Source organism: Sus scrofa, chromosome 3 (genome assembly GCF_054392235.1).
Source record: "Sus scrofa isolate SSC_HxYL_T2T_F1_AM1 chromosome 3, Sscrofa_HxYL_maternal_Yorkshire_Landrace_v2.0, whole genome shotgun sequence".
Lineage (NCBI taxonomy): Eukaryota > Metazoa > Chordata > Mammalia > Artiodactyla > Suidae > Sus > Sus scrofa.
In genome coordinates this window covers 58,398,715-58,422,295 of record NC_139385.1, presented here as the reverse complement: position 1 = coordinate 58,422,295, position 23,581 = coordinate 58,398,715, and the positions used below count along the sequence as shown (strand labels likewise).

The 23,581-nt window shown below is 45.0% G+C and overlaps 1 protein-coding gene across 2 annotated transcripts in view; it reads left to right on the top strand.

Moving 5' to 3' along the window:
- SEPTIN10 (septin 10) overlaps nucleotides 1-21,937 on the top strand; it is a 63,175-nt gene extending 41,238 nt beyond the window's left edge. For both annotated transcript variants that reach the window (XM_021087089.2, XM_085018472.1), the window contains exons 6-11: nucleotides 3,935-4,096; nucleotides 6,324-6,420; nucleotides 7,564-7,732; nucleotides 16,068-16,200; nucleotides 18,183-18,370; nucleotides 20,131-21,937. In XM_021087089.2, coding sequence (XP_020942748.1) covers nucleotides 3,935-4,096; nucleotides 6,324-6,420; nucleotides 7,564-7,732; nucleotides 16,068-16,200; nucleotides 18,183-18,370; nucleotides 20,131-20,146 — 765 coding nt within the window. In that variant the 3' untranslated portion in view covers nucleotides 20,147-21,937. The remainder of the gene's footprint in view (nucleotides 1-3,934; nucleotides 4,097-6,323; nucleotides 6,421-7,563; nucleotides 7,733-16,067; nucleotides 16,201-18,182; nucleotides 18,371-20,130) is intronic.
- The last annotated feature ends 1,644 nt before the right edge of the window (nucleotides 21,938-23,581 follow it).

The window sequence follows — 23,581 nt, the reverse complement described above, 5'->3', positions numbered from 1 at the left end:
ATTGACGGTGATGTGCTTGGCTCCATGCCTGCACTTACCATGGCGAGCCCCTCACTTGCCCTCTGCCAGATGCAACTCAGCAACAAGCATCAGGGACCTTGAGGAATGGGGATTGTCCTCAAGGACTGTGGCACATGCAGGGGGGTGGGAGGGGTGCCTGTCTCGAGGTGCTGGCATGGGCATCTGGGGTTCTCAGGCACCCTCCTTGTTGGTGAAGTTAAAGCAGCAGAGTGGGAACTGAGGTGTGGGAAGGGGCTCCTTGGGGGTGGGGCTGCCTGGTTCAGTACCCGATGGCAGCTGGTAGCTGTGTTCTACAGCTGCAGTGTGTTATTAGAGATGGATGTCTCTGAAATAGATGCCTCAGCAATCAGAGATCAGTGTCAGGCACTTACCCTATAATCAAAAAGCTTTTAACATCAGGCACTTATATCACCTGCTTCTGCTGTTGATGGTGGAATCAATGATAAGTTATTACCTTCATGTTTATTGAAATATCTAAGGAAATGAGATTTAAATCAAGAACTTGGCATCAAATTTTTATGTACTTTCACTCATTTAACTTGAAACATGTTTACCCACAGTTGCTGGAAAGTTTATTTCATGGGTGGTTAGAAAAATCCCTATCTTCTTTGGAACATATTTAACACTAATCCAGATGAACACAGTAAATCAGTGTGAAATTAGAGAAGACATTTAAGAATGGAATAGAAACAAAAGAAATAAAAGGCATCCAAATAGGAAGAGAAGAGGTAAAACTGTTACTGTATGCAGATGACATGATACTATATATAGAAAACCCTAAGGACTCAACCCTGAAACTGCTTGAACTGATCAACAAATTCAGCAAAATAGCAGGACATAAGATTAACATTCAGAAATTAGTCGCATTTCTCTATACCAACAATGAAATATTAGAAAAGGAATACAAAAATACAATACCTTGTAAACTTGCACCTCACAAAATCAAATACCTCAGAATACACCTGACCAAGGAAGAAAAGGACTTATATGCCGAGAACTGTAAAACTTTAATCAAGGAAATTAAAGAAGATAGAAAGATATTCCATGTTCATGGATTGGAAAAATCAATATTGTAAAAATGGCCATACTACCCAAAGCAATCTACAGATTCAGTGCAACCCCTATCAAATTACCCATGACATTTTTCACAGAACTAGAACAAACAATCCAAAAATTTATATGGAACCACAAAAGATCCAGAATTGCCAAAACAATCCTGAGGAACAAAAAGCAAGTGGGAAGCATAACTCTCCCAGACTTCAGGCAATATTGCAAAGCCACAGTCATCAAGACAGTGTGGTACTGGTACCAAAACAGACATACTGACTAATGGAACAGAATAGAGAACCCAGGAATAAACCCAGACACCTATGGTCAGTTAATCTTTGACAAAGGAGGCAAGAACATAAAATGGGAAAAAGACAGTCTTTTCAGCAAGTATTGCTGAGGAACCTGGACAGCTGCATGCACATCAAATAAACTAGAACATACCCTCACACCATGCATGATAATAAACTCAAAACGGCTTAAAGACTTAAATATAAGACAAGACACCATGAAACTCTTGGAAGAGAACATAGGCAAAACATTCTCTGATATCAACCTTATGAATATTTTCTCAGGTCAATCTCCCACAGCAACAGAAATAAAAGCAAAAATAAACCAGTGGGACCTAATCAAACTGACAAGCTTTTGCACACCAAAGGAAACCAAAAAGAAAACAAAACGACAACTTACAGAATGGGAGAAAATAGTTTCAAACGATGCAACCAACAAGGGCTTAATCTCTAGAATATACAAGCAACTTGTACAACTCAACAGCAAAAAAGCCAACAATGCAATTGAAAAGTGGGCAAAAGACCTGAGTAGACATTTCTCCAAGGAAGATATACAGATGGCCAACAAGCACATGAAAAAATGCTCAACATCCCTGATTATTAGAGAAATGCAAATCAAAACTACTATGAGATACCACCTCACACCAGTTAGAATGGCCATCATTAATAAGTCCACAAATAACGAATGCTGGAGGGGGTGTGGAGAAAAGGGAACCTTCCTGCACTGTTGGTGGGAATGTAAACTGGTACAACCACTATGGAAAACAGCATGGAGGTACCTTAGAAATCTGTACATAGAACTACCATATGACTCAGCAATCCCACTCTTGGGCACATATCCAGACAAAACTTTCCTTAAAAAAGACATGCACCCTCATGTTCACTGCAGCACTATTCACAATAGCCAAGACATGAAAACAACCCAAATGTCTATCAACAGAGGATTGGATTAGGAAGATGTGGTATATATACACAATGGAATACTACTCAGCCATAAAAAGAATGACATAATGCCATTTGCAGCAACATGGGTGAAACTAGAGTCTCATACTGAGTGAAGTCATTCAGAAAGAAAGACAAATACTGTATGGTATCACTTATATCTGGAATCTAAGATATGGCACAAAGGAAACTTTCCATAGAAAAGAACTCATGGACTTGGAGAATAGACCTGTGGTTGTCAAGGGGGAGGGGGAAGGAGTGGGGTGGATTAGGAGCTTGGGGTTAATGGATGCAAACTATTGCCTTTGGAATGGATTAGCAATGAGATCCTGCTGTGTAACACTGGGAACTATGTCTAGTTACTTATGATGGAGCATGATAATGTGAGAAAATAGAATGTGTACATGTATGTGTAACTGGGTCACCATGCTGTACAGTAGAAAAAAAAATTGTATTGGGGAAATAAAAAAAAAAGAATGGAATAGGAATTACGATTTTTTACTTTTCCACTTTCATTCTGAAATTTATATTGCTGTCTCACCCTCTTGACACACATGACTGCCTATCCTGAAGTTGTTCAAAAAGAGATAACCAAAACCCTAAAACCCTGCAAACCCCTGAATTTATGGAGACATCAGCTTTTGGTGGGGACATTAATCTACAGAACTAGCTTTGCTAGAGTTCCTTGCGTGGCATAGTGGTTAAGGAATCCAACTAGGAACCATAAGGTTTTGTGTTTGATCCCTGGCTCTGCTCAGTGGGTTAATGATCCGGCGTTGCCGTGAGCTGTGGTGTAGGTTGCAGACATGGCTTGGATCTGGCATTGCTGTGGCTGTGGCCTAGGCCAGTGGCTACAGTTCTGATTAGACCCCTAGCTTGGGAACCTCCATATGCAGCTAGTGTGGCCCTAGAAAAAGACAAAAAAAAAAAAAAAAAAAAAAAAAACAGCTTTGCAGGTCAGTCTGTCCTCTTGACCCCAGGTCTCTTCCTCTCTGGCCAGTGAGAGGACTTTTAAATAATGCTGAGGAAGTTATTCCTTGGAGTTACGAACATTTTTTGTTGGCATTCCTGACCTTTCCTTCTTCTGGCGTCTGGGTAAGAGTATGACAGCGGAGGGCAGACCAGGTGAATTTGCTCGGCAAAGGGCCCTGCTTAAATGAGAGGCAGAAAGAGCAGCTTCGCCTGGTTCATAGTTCTGCTGGAATCAGTCACCCTGATTACTTAGTGCTTTAGCTTATTAAGAAATAAAAAATCCTTAGTGAATTATGCAGAAGATTTCAGCTCACAACTTACATTTTACTTATTTTGTGTATGATGGAATTGTAAGAGACTTTGAGAGGAGAGACAAAAACATGAGATTTTTAAGCCTAAATTCAAATGAAATTTGAATTTTAAGAATTCCAAAAGCAGTTGTAAGGCCAGCATTTGTAGGGGTGGTTGCATAGGTGCATCTGGTAAGAATGAAGCCAGTGATTCTAGGTTGGGTGTAAAGGGCTAGGAGGGAGAGAATTCAGGGCTCGCAGGCCATGGGCCTCTGCTGTGACCAGCCCCTGCTGTTGTTATGGGATGAAAGTGGCCCTGGCAGCATGTAATGTGTCATGAGTAGAGATTTTGTTTTTCTTTATCTTTTATAGGTGAACATTATACCAGTGATTGCCAAAGCAGATGCCATTTCTAAAACCGAATTACAGAAGTTTAAGATCAAGCTCATGAGTGAACTGGTCAGCAATGGTGTTCAGATATACCAGTTCCCAACAGATGATGAAACTATTGCCAAAATCAATGCTTCCATGAATGTAAGCTGCTAGTTGAATATTGTTTTACATATGAAAAACAGGAATTTGTAAGTAACATTGCTACTAATGGATTTTCACTTGTGTTTTCGAAAACAAGGTGAATGTTGAAAACATCAATATAGAAAATGTTTTTTAGAGCTGGAAAAGTATAATGAGGATGTATTTTTGAGCATTTTTTCCTTTCCTCTCTAGTTTCACCTAAATAAAGTGATATATTTGTGAGACTGGGAGTCACCTTTGGTAGAACCTGAGAAAGATGCCTTTCTGTCCTGTCTTTAAGAACATTAGAAGGCCTTCCCTTTGTGGCTCAGCAGGTTAAGAACCCGACTAGTATCCATGACTAGTGCATTCCATGACTAGTGCATTCCATGACTAGTATCCATGACTAGTGGGTTCAATCCCTGGCCTTACTCAGTGGGTTTAGGATCTGGAGTTGCCATGAGCTGTAGTGTAGGTCACAGATGTGGCCCGGATCTGGCGTTGCTGTGTCATTGGTGTAGGCTAGCGGCTACAGCTCCAATTTGACTGGCAACTTTCATATGCCTCGGGTGCGGCCCTAAAAAAATGAAAAAAAAAAAAAAAGAATTTAGAACATAAAATATATTTTAATATATATTTTATGTATGATTGTGTTACTTTATTCAGGCTACCAAATTTCTTATATACTTGGTCACACTTTGAAGGATCATGGGTTTTGGAGTCAGACAGTCTTAACCATATGTTCTTATGGGAGTTATTAACTTCCCCTGAGACTGTTGCCTTAGCCACAGACTTGGGCCAGTAATACCTGTTGTACAGGTGGTCATGAGGATACAGCTTTGCTCACTGCCTGGCATGGTGACAAGCAGTACCTGTTTGTTCCATTCCCCCCCCCCCTTTTGCTTTACTCCCCTTTTGCTTTTCTATTTCTTTCCTACTTTGTTCATATTAAGATACTTTATATAGGAGTTCCCATTGTGGTGCAGCGGAAACAAATCTGACTAGGAACCATGAGGTCGCAGGTTCAATTCCTGGCCTCGCTCAGCAGGTTAAGGATCTGGCAGTGCCATGAGCTGTGGTGTAGGTCGCAGACATGGCCCAGATCTGGTGTTGCTGTGGCTGTGGCGTAGGCCGGTGGCTACAGCTCCGATTAGCCTGGGAACCTCCATATGCTGCGGATGCGGCCCTAAAAAGCAAAAAAAAAAAAAGCAAGGAAAGAAACTTTAAGTATATAAGAAGTTGACTAATATAAATGAAGTGCTATAAATTCCTACGTGTTAAATTGTATTTAGATCTAATTAATTTTGGGGGCCCACCTGGAATACGTTTTCAGAGAGGCACAATTAAGAGACTAAATATTGTCAATTATTAAATATTAAATATGATACTTTTTACATTAGACTTTTCCCCTACGTAATCCTTGGCTTTGGGCAGGACAGTCTCCTCATTGCCATGAGTTCCAACTGCTGTGTCTTGTTCAATATCGCCTCACTGTGCTGGTTCTTCCTGCTCTGTCCTGTCCATCCCCAGTTTGGGTGTCTTCCATCTTCCATGGTGCTCTATCACTCCTCTAAATTTCAGAGACATTCATTGTATTTAGCTTAGTTTGGGACTTCATTATTTTATATTAGTATTAAATGTGTACACATACACTAAATATAGATATACACTTTAGTTCTATAGTGTGTATGTGGTTTCCTCAACACTATCTTTGACTTTTAGCATAAAGATAGTATTGAGGGAAATAATACTTGTGCTAGAATTCTGTTTTTTTGTTCTTATAGTAAAATGAGAACACGTGGAGATGGAGTTCCCTTGTGGCTGAGCAGGTTAAGGACTGGCGCTGTCACTTCAGTGGCTTGGGTCCAGTCCCCTGGCCCAGGAACTTCCCCATGCCATAGGTGCAGCCCCTCTACCCCCAAAAAAAGCACACATGTGGGGCATGCTCAGTAAATAACTTTCTCTATTGGGCAGGGTTTTTTTGGGTTTTTTTTTTTTCACTTTGTGAATTTTATATTTATAGTTGTACCACAATCATCACAACCCAATTTTACAGCCTTTCCATCCCAAACCCCCAGCCCATCCCCCCATCCCCCAACCTGTCTCCTTTGGAAACTATAAGTACAGGGCAGGTTTTAAAAGCTGAGGATAGCAGATCATTTGACTTTAGTAAATTGGTTACTTAATACATTTTCTCACTCTGTTTTCATTGGTATGAGATATGATCAGTATCCTGGCCCTTTTCCAGGGACAGTTGCCATTTGCCGTGGTTGGAAGTATGGACGAGGTGAAAGTGGGCAATAAGATGGTCAAAGCGCGCCAGTACCCTTGGGGCGTCGTGCAAGGTAAGGGAGAAAGAGCAGGAAGGATGTGTGCTAAGACCAGAGAGGCGCCTCGCATGCGTTCTTTCAGTGCTGCTTGTTTGGGTTCCCACCCACTGTCAGAAGGGCTGGCCAGATTCTGTTTCAACCCACTCTGTTGAGGCCAGGCAAAGCTTCTCTGCCCCTCCCAGGTGACCAAGACATTGAGGAGGCGGGAAGCACCCATCAGGTACTTTGAATTAAATCTGAGTGTGAACAGAACTGTTTAAACATAGCACATCAACTATGACTAGATAATTCTGGGCACAGTAAACCACCTTGTAAGTTTATATATTTTTACTCATCACAGTATTGCCAGCTATTTCCCAAACAAACCAGTCAGCCAACTAAAAAATTTTAGAACTTACCTAGCTTTGTAACGAGTAAGTAATTAGTATTGTCTGGCTCATTTGCTCATGATGCCAACCAGTGGGGAATGGAGAGTACCCCCGCAGGCACTGGCCTCCCAGCACTGCTTTTAAATTTTATTTATTTATGTTTTTGGCTGCAGCGTGCATCGGCTTGATATGGGATCTCAGCTCCCAGACCAGGGGTTAAACCCAGGCCATAGTGGTGAAAGTGACGAGTCCCAACCACTAGACCACCAGGGAGCTCCCACTGTGCTGCTTTTTTCAGAGACACATTTTGTAGTTAATGAAAAATATTGATAAAACTTAAGATTTTTAATGTCTAGAAAACATAAAGGTAATAATTGCACCTCAGACTCTTGCTCACAGTAGAATGCTGACCCACAGTCACAGATATGGCATTGTGTGACAGGACTGACGTTAGAGCAGGCCTAGATGATGTTCTGGAGTGTGCAGGCTTTACACCTGGACATGTTTGTGAAATCATGTTACATACTTTTTTAAAGTGCTGTGTGACATGTCCTGGGGAGGGCCTGTAAACTAACAAAATATGAGTGAAGTAACTGGAGCATATGGTGCAGAATAGACTGCATTTCTTTCCTACTTCCTGTTGATCCTTGGCTGCTAAATGTAAGCAAGCCTCCTGGTCTGCTCATCAGCGCTGCCTGTAATTCAGTGTGTGTAATACAAGCATTGCTTCCTTGGGTCCCTATGTGAAACAACAGAACATGGGCACTGCTGTTCTCTGCTTTCTGGCTAGTGGAAAATGAAAACCACTGTGACTTTGTCAAGCTCCGGGAGATGCTCATCTGCACGAACATGGAGGACCTGCGAGACCAGACCCACACGCGGCACTATGAGCTGTACAGGCGCTGCCGGCTGGAGGAAATGGGCTTCGCCGACATGGGCCCGGAGAGTAAGCCGCGCAGGTGAGCAGCCCACCAGCGAGGGTGTTGAGCCCTGCTTCTCCACCCCTGGAAGCTTCCTGCTCTTGGAGGGTCTCCAGTTCCTCCTCCAACTCAGGAAGCTGGGCAGGTGGCGGGAAGAAGACAGGGCAGAAGTGAGTAACCGAAGGAAAATGCTCTCTGGTTGCAAGTGTACTGACCGTTGCAAAAGTAAGTTGGAATCTAAGTCACACTAAATAAAACTGTTGTTTTTCATCCTAATGACAGTTTGAGAATGACTAAGGAAAGCATCTTATAAAGGAGGCACGAGAGAACTTGTGGGGAGACAGAGACTAGACTTTCTTAAAATATTCATAAAGTTACAAGAATTGTAACTTGCTCAGTGATTAGAGCGTGAAGCGTTGTTATAAACTTGCTTGGTCATTTTATATGCTGCCACATACCTGAGGGTTTTTTGTTTTTTTTTTGTTTTTTTTTTTTTTTTTTTTGGATTAATATATGTAAACAGGAGTTCCCATCATGGTTCAGCAGTAACAAACCCAACTAGTATCCATGAGGATATGGGTTTGATCCCTGGCCTCTCTCAGTGGGTTAACGATCCAGCGTTGCCGTGAGCTGTGGTGTAGGTTGCAGACACGGAGTCGCTGTGGCTTGGTGTAGGCCGGACTACAGCTCCAGTTCAACCCCTAACCTGGGAACTTCCATATGCCGAAGGGTACGGCCGTAAAAAAAAGCAAAAAAAAAAAAAAAATAAATAAACATAATTCTTAAAATACTGTAACAAATGTGTTTTGATGCTGCATTTCATAACGATTTTGCTCAGGACCAATACTGCTTTAAATCTGTCACAAGACCAAAGGTTCCTTCTGTATATTCGAGCCCTTCCTGGGTGTCCTGTCTGCACCAGAGCAGACCCCGCAGGAGCGGGAGCCCTGGGCCCACTGCTGCTGCTCGTGGTCTTTGGGAAGATTTATTACAGATGGAGGCTAGACTTTTAATTATTCAGTTCTACAGAGTACATTGGTGCTGGTGATTAGCTCTCACTTTATTGGTAAATTCAGAGTCCCCTCTTCACCAGGCCCAGGTCCAGCTGTGCATGTGGTTGCCGCCATTCTGATGAAGTGATGATTTTCTCTAATGAAGGGAATTGTCCAGCATCACCATCCTTCGTGATTCCCAGAGGAGGTGTTGCTTCTCCTCCTTCCACGTCTGGGGTGTTCTGAGACCTCTGTGCATGGAGGAGACCCAGACCCTGGGTAATAGCAAGTGGGCCTCTTAGGGCCTCTGAGAAGAGGGACTCAGAGAGCCGTCAGCAGTCACCATGGAAAGTTACGAAATACTAGTTCAGAATTTCTGGAGATGGGGCCTATGAATCTGCATTTTGTTTCTGTTTTTTGTCTTTTTTTTTAGGGCCGCACCCACTGAATATGGAGGTTCCCAGGCTATGAGTCCAATCAGCTACAGCCGCCGGCCTACACCATAGCCACAGCAACACCAGATCTGAGCCTTGTCTTCGACTTACACCAGACCACACGGCGACGCCAGATTCTTAACCTAGGGGCAAGGCCAGGGATCGAAGCTGCAATCTTGTGGAGGCCAGTCAGATTCATTTCTGCTGAGCCACGACAAGAACTCCAGAATCTGTGTTTTAATTAAGATTCCCACTCAGCCATCAGGAGGTACTTCCTGCTGGTCACTGGGTACTAAGACCCTGCCCTTGTGGGGCTTGGGGTGGTGTCGGGGGAGACGCTGTTGCCCTGTGTGGGGGTGGGGTCAGGAGTGGGGTGGGGAGACCTAGGCAGGAGGCTGGCACAGTCCATTCCAGCCGTGCTGCAGGGGTGAGAAGCATATTTAGAACATGAGGCTTGAAAGTGAGCCTGATAGGACTGGGATGGTTTGGATGTGGGTGGAAAGGAACCAAGATGGCTCCAGCCACTGCTTTTGACCCGAGACACTGGGTAAATGGTGGTGTGTTTAATGTGAGGAGCAAGGCTGGGGAAAGGGGAGATTTTAGGGGTTGTTGGTTGGTAATTGAGATGTTTGGGATGTGTTACATTTAAGTCGATTATGAAATATCCAGGTGAGGATGGGGGGAAGGTGAGGCCGAGACGACACTTTGGGAATCAACACTGAACAGGACTGTGTACAGTTGTAAGTATCTTTAAAGTGTCTGCCCTTTGTAGTGCCCTTTGCAGTGCTCTGGGTGAGGTGCTGCTGAATAAAACTGAAGGTCAGACAGTCCTAGCTGTCATGTAGTTTATCTTCTTGTCAGGGAGGCTGAACTCAAATAGCTAACTACACGACCAGTTATGGTTGTGCACTGTGCATAGACGTGGCATGTAATGGGGAGATGTCCTGACTTAATCTGGAAAATGAGGGAAGGCTTCTGTCTGGCACCTAACTAGGTGGGTTTGTTTTGTTTTATTTTTGAGTATAATTGCTTTACAACATTGTGTTAATTTCAGGTGTACAGCACAATTACTGTTTTGAGAGATTAAAAAAAAAAAAAAAGAGCAAGGCATATGCAGAGACTGCTTAGGAGAGACCTGTTGGGAGAGCATTGCATGGACTAAGTACTAGCAACAGAGAGAGACCCCGGCATGTTTAAGAGACATTGAGGTGAAATTGGGAAAATTTAGGGACTGTTAAGCTATAATGAGGTAAAGAACAGAAGATGCCTGAAGAAGACCTCTCATGTCCTGGGCCAGTGGTCTCACTGGCCTGGCGGGTGGCTCTGGAGCAGAACTAGCTGTCCTGTGGGGCAGGACAAAGAGTATAGCTTGGTTTGGGACCCAGGCACTTTGAGTTTCCTCTGAAACTTCCAGATGACAGTGTCAGATCACAAGCTGCCAGGCTACAGACAGTCTTTGCGAGTCTGTCTGTAACTCAGAGGAGAAAAGAGAGGACTGGGCCAAAGGATTGAACTTAAGAGTCACAGGCACTACAAGGTGGTTAATTGAACACTGAGTATGGATGAAATGCCTGAAGTGAGAAGTATGTCTGGCAGTTCCCGTCGTGGTGCAGCAGAAATGAATCTGACTAGGAACCATGAGGTTGAGGGTTCGATCCCTGGCCTCACTCAGTGGGTTAAGGATCCGGCATTGCCATGGGCTGTGGCCTGTGGCTATAGCTCCGATTAGACCCCTAGCCTGGGAACCTCCATATGCCGTGGGTGCGGCCCTCAAAAGACAAAAGACCAAAAAAAAAGAACTATGTCTATAAAGAAAGGAAACAGCCTTGGGTCGCTCAAATTGTGTCAGCAGAAGCAGCAGGTAGAAGGGGTTGAGAATGTCAGGTTCGTCTGCTGGGCTCCGTCTCACTCGGTCTTTGCCTGCACCCTGCAGGGATTTGGAGGCACAGCCCAGAAGCACGGTAGCGGCACAGGGATGGAGCCAATGGGCTTGCCCCGCAGGGAGGGAGACAGGCCATCTCTCCTGGTAGGAGCAATCAGCGCAGGAAGGGAGGGCTTCCGGGTTGACAGGAATTTCCCCTCGAATTCATACTGTAGTGTGATAGCTCTGACCTGGGCTCTTTTAATGAGCCTTTCAGGTCCGTCACGCCGAACCAAAAATGCTGCCTGTTGCCTCAGAGGTGGCATTCAGGCTTCAGGCAGCAGTGCACAGCAAGTTGTATTTTGACCCCAGAGGTTGCAGGCAGCCCTGGGTAGGGACTGGCACCAGCTGCAGTTTGGGCTCTCCTTATATTCCTGTATCGCAGACCTGCTTGGGGACCACTAGTCTCTTGCCCCACACCCACTAATTTCCTGTCCCAACCCCCCTGCACCATGCATACTGAAGGGGGAGCGTTTGGATCCTCTGATTGGTTCTGGGCGAGGACACCTTATTTGCAGGCAGAGAGTTTATAGGGAGATGCTTGAAGAGCTGGTACCTGCATGTATCTTCATTGTTTGATGGCAGGCCTCCTAGTTTTGGTAGCCATCATTGGCCTCAGAGCCAGCTCAGAATCACCGGGTCAGAGTCCCTGTCCTCTCTCCCACCTAACAGGAAGACTTGGGTAGAGGAAGGAGGAAACCAGCAGGGAAGCCAGGTGGAGAGCGCGTGGCATGAAGGAGAGATCAGCTGACCAGGCCTTTGCTGTGGATGTAGAGCCGCTGCTACAGTCCAGCTGCTTCCTGTTCTTCGAAAATAGCCGTGAACACACCATCCGAGTCAAAACAGACGGTGTAGGCCAGGGCTTGCAGACGTGGAGGGAAAAGACCAGTTTCATGCTTGTGCTAGGAGTGAAATGAGTGAACTGAAGCCATTTCTGGTCCTCCTTCCAGGGAGGAGTGTCCAGAGGCCCAGCTTAGGATGTGTGTCCAGGTCTCAGCTGGGGGTGGGCATGAGCCTCACCGGTTGTCTAACCAGAATACCTGCCCCGGGGAGGTCGCACTCCAGAGGCAACCAGCTTAATAATGCAGAGTGAGGGGTGGGCAGTCAGTCAGAACAGGCGTTTTTCAGCATTTCTTCAGTTTGGGCAGCAGCTGCCCACTGAAAGGGTGAAGAATGGGAAACTGGGAGAGGGTACAGAGTGGCCAGGGCGGAGGCTGCAGGTCACCTGCAGAGGACGAGCTGGGGGCAGGGCTCCAGCTCTGAGCCTGGAGGCCTCTGTCCACACGCTGGGCTCGGAACGAGCACGTCCTCTCCCCTCCCTGGCCTGCTCTCCAGACAAGGGAGGACACCTCTCAGGGGATTTCCTGGGTCAGGCATGGCTCACCTTCTCTTCTCTTGGTGCTTTTTCATTTGCGAATAAATTATTTGATAAAGCTTCTAGCATTCTCCATGGCCTGAGGTCTTAGGAAGGTTTATACCTACTGTGGTTTCAAAACCTTATGTTCTTGGGAACCATCGCTTTTAATTTGGAGTGTATGCAACAATAGTCACTCTAATTTGCTGGGCATGTAAAGTCCATCCCTCAGTATTATACCAATAAAAAAGGGGTCCCATGAGCCTGTCAGGGTGCCCTGGTCCTCCCGGTGGCTCATCTGTGGTCCTGCCAGCCCTGAGGTGTCTGCATATCCATTTCACTGGGTGACTGCTGAGTCCTGTTTAGTGTCCTGAGGTCCAGGTTATGGCCTTATGTGTTCTTTGCTGGTAGTCTTAATTAGCTGATCTTCAATTATTTAAACTACATGGAAGATGCTTTTATAAACCTTAAATCCCCAAGTTATTTTAGATTAATCTCATCAGTCTCATTTACCATCACTGATGTGCTCTAGGCCCTGTAGTTTGGAAGGGAGATTTTTGTGGTATTTCACAGTCACTGAAGTGTTTGGCATGATTTTTGTGTCATAAACTTTGGTTTTTGGAACTCAGGAAACAGTTCGCTTTTTGCACTTGGTCTGCAGTAGGAATGGGGACTGGTCTGCAGTAGGAATGGGGACTGTTCCGGGCTTTTTAGAACTTTGCCTGGAGCTCAGCCATTTTCCTGATGGACACAAGCACCTGAGGGTCGTTTTCTTCCTCTCGGGTTTTCAGTTTTGTTTTAAATCAGTGATCTTTGCAGCTGGAGTAGTAAATGTGCTGCATTAAATATCACAGCAGCAAGCTGCTTTTATACTAGAGACAGGAGTAGTATAACAAGAAAGCCGTTTTCATTCTCATCCCCAAAGTAAGTAAATCCATGATAGTCAACACTATATAAGCCATTGCTTCCAGATGATCTGAGTTTCTTTACCACCTTTTGAAAGACAGTGCAGGTTTCCTGCCTCGCAGCTGGCTCTGTAAGTTTACCTGGCACAGCAGGCAGGTGTGTGAAGGATGGAGAACAAAAGGTAAGATCAGTTGAGCGTCTGGTTTTACCTACTGCTGAGGTCTCACTGTAAGCAGGATTCATGGGAGTCAGGAGTACAGGCTTGGGAGCAGGTCTGATAAGGTTCCAACCCCAGCCTTGTTCTCACTCTGTCCCTTTGTGACAATGACTCGCCGGCTCTGAGCTTTAGTCTTCTTACCTGTAATAGTGTCTGTGCTTGTCCCTTATGGTGCTGCAGAAATTAGCAAGAGCCCAGACCAGCCCTTGCCTGAAAAAGCAAGGCAGCAAGTGTTAGGTAACTTTTCTCTTGATCAGGTGGGTTGATTTTTCCTCCTGAACAGCTCAAGTCCTTGTGTCAATAAATTAATAAGAACTTTTTAAAACTTAGATTTGATCTAAGTACATTATTTAAACCAAGTTTGTGGCTAAAGGCTCTCTATCCAGTGTAGGACCAGTGAGACGTAGGGAGGTTTCTGAAAACAGTGAAGGTAGCTTGGATTTAGAGGCCTCTTTAAAATAGGGCCAAAATAGAGAAAAACAAAGAACCTTAAAAAAGTAAAATGGCTCCTTGAGATTAGAGGCATTTTTACATTTGTAAACGTTGCTTGCGAAGACAGTGTGGAAGATATTCCATCCTAGAATCCATGCTCTGAGCACCCCACACTCACAGTCAGCTGTAAAAGCTATCGTGTAACCTTTCTTACTATGTTTTTCCTTAAATGTATACAATTTTGAAACTGCACAACTCAGACTGGAACTTGAACCTACTCTCCTCTAATTAAAACCACTCACCTGGTGTCAGGAATTACTGAAGCTCAGGTACTTTGTGTCTCGGCACAGAAGGAATTCCATGAGACAGAGTGATAAGTAAGAGGTGGTTTTGTTGAGAGAGACATAGTGTGGGACTCTCAGAAGGCGAGAGCCCCAGAGGTGCACGTTCAGTAGATGGGATGTGGGCCATCTCAAGAGGCAAGAGAGGCCCTTGGGTATGGGGAGGTAGGTTTTGTGGGCTGGGTGAATTCATAGGCTGTTGTAGATGAGGGGCATAGGTTTCTAGGATTTGGGCCCCACCCCCTTTTTGGTCTTGCATGCTGGACCTCGGGTGTGTCTTGAGCTGGTGGATTGCCTGGTGGAGAGCGAGACTCGGGGCCCCCTGGCGGTTTACCCTTCGGCTCTCCTGAGCCTGACCACTCTGCTGTGCCTTTAAGGGCCTTGCCCACCCCTTCCCTCCTCTTTCAGTTCTACGCATAAAAGATTCATTTCTCTGGTTATGATATTTAAGATTAATAAGATTCCATAATTTCATCGTATTTTAAGTCTATTTAGCCATAAAGTATTGCTTTAGAGCAATAGAAATTTCTAACTCTGACAGCAGGAAAGGCATCTGTGTTTCCCTGGTAAACCTCTGGGATACTCTCCAAGGGAGTGGAGATGGAGGCTCAGCGTTTCTGAGGAGAAGGGCCATCATCCCTCTGAAAAGCCACAAGTGACAGGGGCAGCTGGCCATGGAGTTCCAGGACTGCCCCTGCTCTGCTGGGTTAAAGCTGGCTCTACTTCCCTGCACTTTGCACCACTGAATGAACATTTATGAGGAAATAGAACTGTCTAGAGAGCTCTGCCAGACAGCTGGGTTACAAAAGGGAGTTGTTACAACAGAGGCAGGTAGGGTGTCAGTGCCAACAGAAGTGCTTGGGAGCCCTGGAGAAGGCTTTCCAGGGGAAGCTGCATTTGAACTTGGCCTTGAAGGTCAGGATTAGTGGGTGGAGTTGGGTCGGGAAGTGGGCTGTGGCCCTGGAGTGGGAAATGTGTGGCATGTTTTAGGGTGTTTGGGTCTGTTTGGCCAGATTGTGAAGTTTAAGTGCTTATTTAAAGGAGGTGGGACCGGAGTTTCCGCCATGGCTCAGTGGTTAACGAATCCGACTAAGAACCATGAGATTGCGGGTTCGATCCTTGGCCTTGCCCAGTGGGTTGGGGATCTGGCGTTGCTGTGAGCTGTGGTGTAGGTCGCAGACACAGCTCGGATCCCGTGTTGCTGTGGCTGTGGTGTAGGCCAGCAGCTACAGCTCCAATTCAACCCTAACCTTGGAACCTCCATATGCCGTGGGAGTGGCCCAAGAAATGGCAAAAAGACAAAAAACAAAAAACAAAAAAAAAAAGGAGGTGGGACCCCCTCCTTTAAATATCTATAACAGAGGAAAAGGATGAAGAGATCTCTGTGTTTGGTGGGAAAATCGCAGGGGTGGCAAGAAGAACAAACTGTAAGCAGGACTTGAAGCTTAGAAGCCCTTTAGGGGAGCACTGTGGTCGAGAAGGCAGAAGAGCACAGAGATCAGGTACCTGGAGAAATGAAAATAGGACTGGTCTGAAATGATGTCGGAGTCCCAGGCTGAATTCACAGACTCAGTCAACAGCTGGACAGAGGAATCCATCTGGGGTGCAATGAGGGCTTGGTGAGGGGGGCCTGACAGACCTGGGTCCCTGTGAGCTGTCCTATGCCAGGTGCTCCCAAGGGCACAGCCATGGTCCTGATGGTCACACGCCCAGCCCAGCCCAGACAATGTGTCTGTTGTCTTCCTAATGGGAGTATCACAAATAAATGGCTTTTCAGTCTGCAGGAGACCTACGAAGCCAAAAGGCACGAATTTTACGGTGAACGTCAGAGGAAAGAGGAAGAAATGAAGCAGGTGTTCGTGCAGCGTGTGAAGGAGAAAGAAGCTGTGTTGAAAGAAGCTGAAAGAGAGGCAAGTGCACTGGTTTGACAGGCTCTGCATTTCTTGGGGGCATCCTTCAGCCTAGGGATTTATCCCAACAACTGAATCTAGATGCTTTTGAAGACTAGTCATTCTTTAAAAGTAGTTATTTTAACACTTGGTCTATGGATGCAGACGTCATAATAAATCATAGTCAGGGAATTCCCATCCTGGCTCAGCGGAAACGAATCTGACGAGTATCCTTGAGGACGCAGGTTCGATCCCTGACCTTACTCAGTGGGTTAAGGATCTAGTGTTGTTGTGAGCTGTGGTGTAGGTTACAGACATGGCATGGATCCCGTGTGGCTCTGGTGAAGGCCGTCAGCAACAGCTCTGATTTGACCCCTAGCCTGGGAACCTCCATATGCTGTGGGTGTGGCACCAATTAAAAAAAAAATCATCGTCTGAAATCTTATAAAAATTTTTGCTTTTTTGAGCAAAGTGTCTCCAGTAGAAGGGGTTTATCAAGGGCTTGTATAGGACTAACTGGATTACTAAGAGGTATTTTAATATCTTAACCGGGAGTCAGAGATGTTTCAGCCGTGGCCTGAGAAAGCATTTTTGGGGGATTTTGAGAGTCTTTGGCATTGTTGTTTGCCATGAAGCGGGTGACTCTCAAAGTTGCTAAGTAGCCTTTTGAGTTTGAAGTCCAGCTTCCTGGAGAAGTTGGGTGGCTCAGGTGGCCTCTGGGCACCCTTGGCACAAAACCATCAGCAGTGAGTCTCCATATGTTTGTTTGCTTCTGGTTGTTCAAGCATCACTTTCAGTTTTACTTGAGTTAAGCTATTCTCTGTAGACCCAACTGCAGTGGCTGCTGTTAAGTAAAGTGCCACAGTTAAGATGAGGGTCAAAAAGGATGAGCTGCAGAAAAGAATTTCTAAGACAGGAATGTTAATACAAGTGAACTGACAGTATAAGAGCCCCTGAGGAGTTCTTTGTAATTTACTTTTACCAATTTATTATTTTAAGTACCCTTACAGTACTTGCTATTTAAATGAACCATATAGTAAGTGGTTCTGTAAAATTAATAATCTACTAGTATATCTTGTAATTTGAATTTTGATCTTTATTTTGAAAAAGTCCAGACGACAGGGGACTGAAAGCAGAGAGTACCTGTGGATAGTTAGACCGGACATTCTGCCACCTCTAGCGTGCACTCAGCCCCGGTGGCCAGAGTGCTGTGGTGGATGTCCTGACTGATGCACTCCCTCGTGGCACCTCATGCATCTACAAAGCTCAAGTGTAGACAAGCTGTGAACAACATGGGTTTGAATGGCCCTGGCCCATTTATATGTGCGCTTCCCCCAGGGCTGCTCTGTCAGCCATTAGACTTGGATTGTCAACTAGTGGGGGCTCCTGCCCCTAGCCCCCCCCCCCCCACTGTTGAAGGGTCAGCTATACTTTTATGTACAAAACTTTCTCTGAATTTAGGATTTTTTTGAATTAGTTTAGATTTCAAGAAGGTAGATGACTGTGGAAAAAAACAATTTTTAAGGTTCTTGATTTAAATTGACAGTTGACACTTGCTTTTCAAACAGGTTTTACCAGTAAATAACAGCTATTTCACTGAGATAATAAACTTATTTGGAAAATAAGGGCTTTCTTTCCTTTTTTGATAACTTGCTTCTATAATTTGTTTCCCTCACTTTTATTAGAAGCAGATGTTAGAAACCTTATTTGAAGAGGCCTTTTGGGGAAAATGTAAGAGCAAGAAAATACAAACTCTTAAAAAGGTCCAATGTTTTAAAAGCCGAGGTTAGTGTGAGGCTGTCTTTATTATGTTTTGTTCCTGCATTTTTTGCACTTGAGCTCGCTTGAAATTAAACTTGCAGAGCAACTCCGCATTGGAGCGTGGCTGAGAGTCAGTAGATTGTATCCTGTAGGTTTTCTGAAGGCAGCTGGTGGCGGAGCCGGAAGGCCCGGCGTGTGCTGCCACACAGCGGCCTCACGGGGGACTGCACCTTGTTTCATAGCTGCAGGCCAAATTTGAGCACTTGAAGAGGGTCCACCAGGAGGAGAAGATGAAGCTTGAGGAAAAGAGAAGACTCCTGGAGGAGGAAATCATCGCTTTCTCCAAGAAGAAAGCTACCTCCGAGATTTACCAGAACCAGCCCTACGGGGCCCCAGGTGGCAACCCCAGGAGGGACAAGGACCGAAAGAAGTAAGCCCCCCCAGCCCCGCCCCAGCTGATCTTGCCAGTGCTTCTCACCCTGTTTCCTTCTTCCTGTCTAAACCTTCTGCAGCTAAAAACTCAGCTCCTTGAGAGCTGAGACCTGGTCCCTCTTGTGCTGTTTCCCCAGCAGCTAGAAGGGCCCCAGCACGTCCCAGGTTCTGTGAACATCTAACATTGGAGGTGAATGAATTAATGAGAAAAACATTCCCAGTGGGAAAGGGTCCGTTTCCTGGGACGCAAGCCACTCCAGTGCTTCTAGGAACTGTGGACGCACCGCGAGTTATGTCGATTTCACAACAAGCTGTTTGCTTTGTTGGGGAATCAAAGACTTTTACTTGATAAAGGAAACTGATTCTTAGGTTTACTTTAACAAATCCTACTGATAATGATTTTGTGAGAATTTTTATTTTAATAAGGGAACGAGGCTATCGATTCGAATTCCTGTGCTTTGATGTCAGAGCCCGTGAGATGAGTGGCGGACATAAAGACGCAGAGGAGGGAGAGTAGACCGCGGGAGGCCTGGCTAGCAGGCAGAGGGTGATCCCGAGGCTTCTAGGTCTGGGGTACGTGTTAAAGGCAGTGTAAGCAAAGTCTTAGAAAATAAAGTTTTTTTCCCTTCATATTTTTTTACTTTATCTGTCCCACTTAATGTCCTTATCACCTTGCCTGTTGGACTGCAAGCTCTGTTGAGATCGCCGCTTCACGGGTCTTAGTTGCAGTCCACCCCGCCTGCCGCGTGGGCAGCTCTGGCTCTCCCAGGCAGCCCTCAGGTTTCCTTTGTCACCTCCTTTTTCAAACCAGTATTTTCACAATATCGGAAGTTACCTTTAAAGAGCTGGGAATACATTGCCCATGGTAGTTTTCCATTTTTCAGCTACTTAAAACGAAATCCACAGGGACTGGGGGGAACTTTACGATTTGGGGAGAAGCAAGAAGGAATTCTCATATGCGATGTTTTAACATAAACTCCACCAACCAATGGGTCTCTGTTTGGTCTGCGGATGTATTCACCCCCAGAGCCCTGAGCAGTGCCTGATACCCAAAGGAAATGCAGTTATTTATGGAAAATACGAAGACAACGAATTTCAAAAGAAAACCATCCTCCAGGACCCGCCAAAGATACCAAAATCCACAGATGTTCAAGTCCCACATATGAAACAGCACAGCATAGACCCTATGCACATTTTCCTGTAAATCATCTCCAGGTTACTTATAATACCTAATATAACACAAATGCCAGGTAAATTGTTGCCAAGCAGCAATTTCAAGTTGCTTTTGGAAATTTCTGGAACTTTCTTCCAGGTATTTTCAATCTGCAGTGGGTTGAATCCTTAAACAACCCTCAGATCCAGAGGGCCAACTGTATACATAGCATTTATGACTTCTTTCCTGTGGATGGTGAAGCTGAGGGCCCTTGACCTTCTAGCAGTGGTCCAGCGCTGCTAGACCTGGACTCCCCAACATTACTCCACATGTGAAAGGCCATTGGCGGTCACCTTGTAGAAAGCAAGGTGTGGGCTGCTTATAAAATCAGGGCTAAGCCCAGAGAATTTTGAGAGCTCAAAAAAACTTACCCTCAAGGAAGTTTGGTTGCTCTTCTTTTCCAGAGTCCCATGGCTAGCTATCCCAGTGCATACTAGATGTACATTTGCTTTGTGTAAAAACTTTGTAAACCCACTCATTCTAGTGATTTTTATTTCCTTTCTTCTTTTAATTGTACCAATCAAAAGTTTTTTTTCTCTTTTCAGCTCCAATTTTATGTAAAACAAAAGGTTCCAGATCACAGAAGGTCATCACAAGCAAACCTATGTTAGAAGAATTCTTTGATTTTCTTACTGTTTTTTTTTGTTTGTTTGTTTATTTGCTGTATTGTTTATTCTATATCTGGCAAATGGCTACAGTTGCTGTCTCTTATGGAAAAATACTTTTAAGTATGAGGTCAATACATAAGCCAGATTGGAAGATATCATATATGTGTTCACTGTTAGAAGTTTTTAAGTTGTTGGTTTGTGATGAATCGAGGTAATTTCTCCTGCTGTCCAGTTACTGGCCCTTTGCTGTGCATTGTCCCTCGAGCAGAGTGCTGGTGCTTTTGAAAATATAGGACTCGTTTATATTATGACTGTATAATTGCATATATACTCTAGGATGAGCCTTCTGTGTACATACTCAAGGTAAACTTTGGGGAATATGTTTTAAAATGTCTTATGTACCTGAAACTAACCTCTCAATAGTTTTATAGAACTTTAAAATTTTTGATGCAATTACACAATTAGTAACATGATCCTAAGCTTTTGTATCAAATTATATAATATGCTGACCTTACATGCTCAGTATTGTGGTTGATATGCTGTTGTGATGAAACACAATATGTTTAAAGCAAAAAATTCAGGTATGTAAACCTTTTTTCTAGTGATAAGTACCTTTGAAAGTGGGTGTTCTTGCACAGTTTGCATTAGTATGTATTAACATTATTTCGTCGTTCAAAACTTTCAGGAGAAAAAATATTTTTAATTATTCAATTTTAAGAAAGTAACTGAACATCTGAATATTAAAGATATAAACATTTAGATGATTCATATCTTAAAGGATATTTGAATTCAGTGCCTTAGTATTTGCAGAACAATTTCTAACTTTCTTAATAGTCTAGGGGTGTAAGTTTTTGTACTTAAATATTCTAAATAAAACATAGTTATTCTTGATGAATGTATCTACATATTTACTGAACTATGTTTAACTTTTGTAATTGTCAACATTTTATCAAAATTAGTTCAATTATCTGTTTGAATTATTTTAAAAACAGAGGGATGTTACCAGTATTTTTCAGACAACAGAATGTTTACTTAATCCACGTCAGATTGTGAACACTCATGAAGGTGTGTAAGTTGCAAATAAAATCTTCATTTCGGGGAGTTCCCATCGTGGTGCAGTGGTTAACGAATCCGACTAGGAACCATGAGGTTGCGGGTTTGATCTCTGCCCTTGCTCAGTGGGTTAACGATCCGGCGTTGCCGTGAGCTGTGGTTTAGGTTGCAGGCGCGGCTCGGATCCTGCGTTGCTGTGGCTCTGGCGTAGGCCGGTGGCTACAGCTCTGATTTAACCCCTAGCCTGGGAACCTCCATATGCCATGAGAGCGGCCCAAGAATTGGCAAAAAGACAAAAAAAAAAAAAAAAAAAAAAAAAATCTTCATTTCGTAGCACAGTTTATCGGGGCCAACACTTTAAACCCCAGTTTTACAAATGAAATTCACAAATGTCTCTTAGCCCTTTAAAACTCCAGTCAAGTAAGTTGTCAGCATCATAGAAAAAGCTCTGCTTTCTTCTCAGGATGAGAAGCTCCCAGCTTCGAGAAGGTGGGGGCAGGAGAGCCAGCCAATCCCCAGGGGTGGGCAGCCTGGCCCCCCCATGCCCGGTCAGTGCTGCAGTGCTGAGCATCTGTCGTGGAACCACATCCCCGAAGCTCAGGTGTGGCAAGTAGCCTTCTCTGTGGCCTGTCCTGTCAAACTGTATATAAAGTGCCATCCTGAACCTCAATAAAGCTACTTTGAAATGCCAGACCGGTTGTTGGCATGTTTGAGCATTCTCATCTCTGTGAGTGGATGGTGGAGCCTGCCTGAGACTCTGAGCTGAAGGGTGTCAACCTCGGGCTTCAGGAACCCTGGCGCACTGTGGGGAGACTCACCAGGCGCACGGGTGCCATGTACCCTTTATCTCGTGGACCGGGGCCTCCGCGTAAGGCTTTATTCTAAAAGAGCTGCTCTGAAAAGGAAAAAACTTTTAAATAGCTGCACTACAGGTGGACCTCAGAGATGGTGCGGGCTTGGGTTTCGGGTCCAGACCACCCGATGAGGTGAGGATCACAATAAAATGAGTCACACGGATTTCCTGGGTCCTGGTGTGAGTGACAACCCTTACACCACAGTGTAGCCTTTACTGGGTGGGGAGTAGCATTGTGTCTAAAAAAACCAAGACACATACTTGAGTTAAAAAATATTTATCTGCTATAAAATGGTAACCATCTCAAGCCTTCAATAATGGATCGTCTAATAACATCACCAAGATCACAATCAGTCAGCCTAATGAAAATAATGAGAAAGTTTGAAATATTGTGATAGTCTCCAAAATGTGACACAGGGACATAAAGTGAGGAAATGCTGTCGGGAAATTGCGCCAACAGGCCTGCCAGGTGCTGTGAACAGCACAGCGTCTGCCCAGTAAAGGGGGGGGTGGGGGGGTCCGCCTGCTCAGGGTTGAGCTTCTCCTTCAAAGCTACTTTATTCTCCACTATTCAGGCTCAAGATCACAGAGCGAGCTGCTATCCACCGATGCCTAAATTAATAAATTTCCTGGGAACAAAATAAAGTTAGAACGCCCCCCACCCATAAACTATGTGAAACAACTGCCTTTCACTGCCAACCATTAACCTTTGTACGGAAACTTCTGAATCTGAGCTCTCACAGACAAAGTTTCAGCGTCCAAGCACCACAGGTGGTCACAGCCCCCCTTTGAAGATGAACTCCATTCAGGCCCCACTTTCCCATCTGGCCAGGAGGTGGGGACACAAACTGATAAAGGCCCAGTGGAGCAGCCAGGACAGACACAAGATGAGCAGGTTATGTGGAGAGCTTGCTGTCAGGGCTGCCACTGGGCCCCAAGCACAGGGGGGAGGGGAAAGGGGGACGCCTTGAAGGACTGAAGTAACTTCAGGTGCAGGAATGGGCAGGGGCAGCCCAGACACCAGACATGGGGCACAGCCTGCTTCTGATGAAGCCTGACCTCTGGGAAATGGCTCAGTGTGAAAGGCAAGTGCGGGGCAGGAGTGGGGATGAGGCTTCAGAGGACGTGGGGGGCAGGTGCAGGGGCCGTAGAAAGGCAGGATATTCCCAGAGCTTCAGGGGAAGGTTCTGGGGGAGGAAGGGCCTAGCCAGGGCAGGCCCGTGGCCCTAACACCGAGTACACAGTAGGGTAAGTCGTGCTTAAGAAACAAGCTGCAAACCAGAAGGAGGTAGTGGTTACACGGCCGTGTAGAACCATGAAAATGATGTGTGGAGCTAGAAATACAAAGGGAACTAAAGTTCAAGCCTCCAGTGGCACAGGAGTTGGGAGAGAGGACTGGCGTGATGAGGCTCTGTGTTCACTGCCCGGGAATCGAGTCCTGGTCAGGTCACGCGAGACTTGGGCAGAGCCACGAAAGTGTGG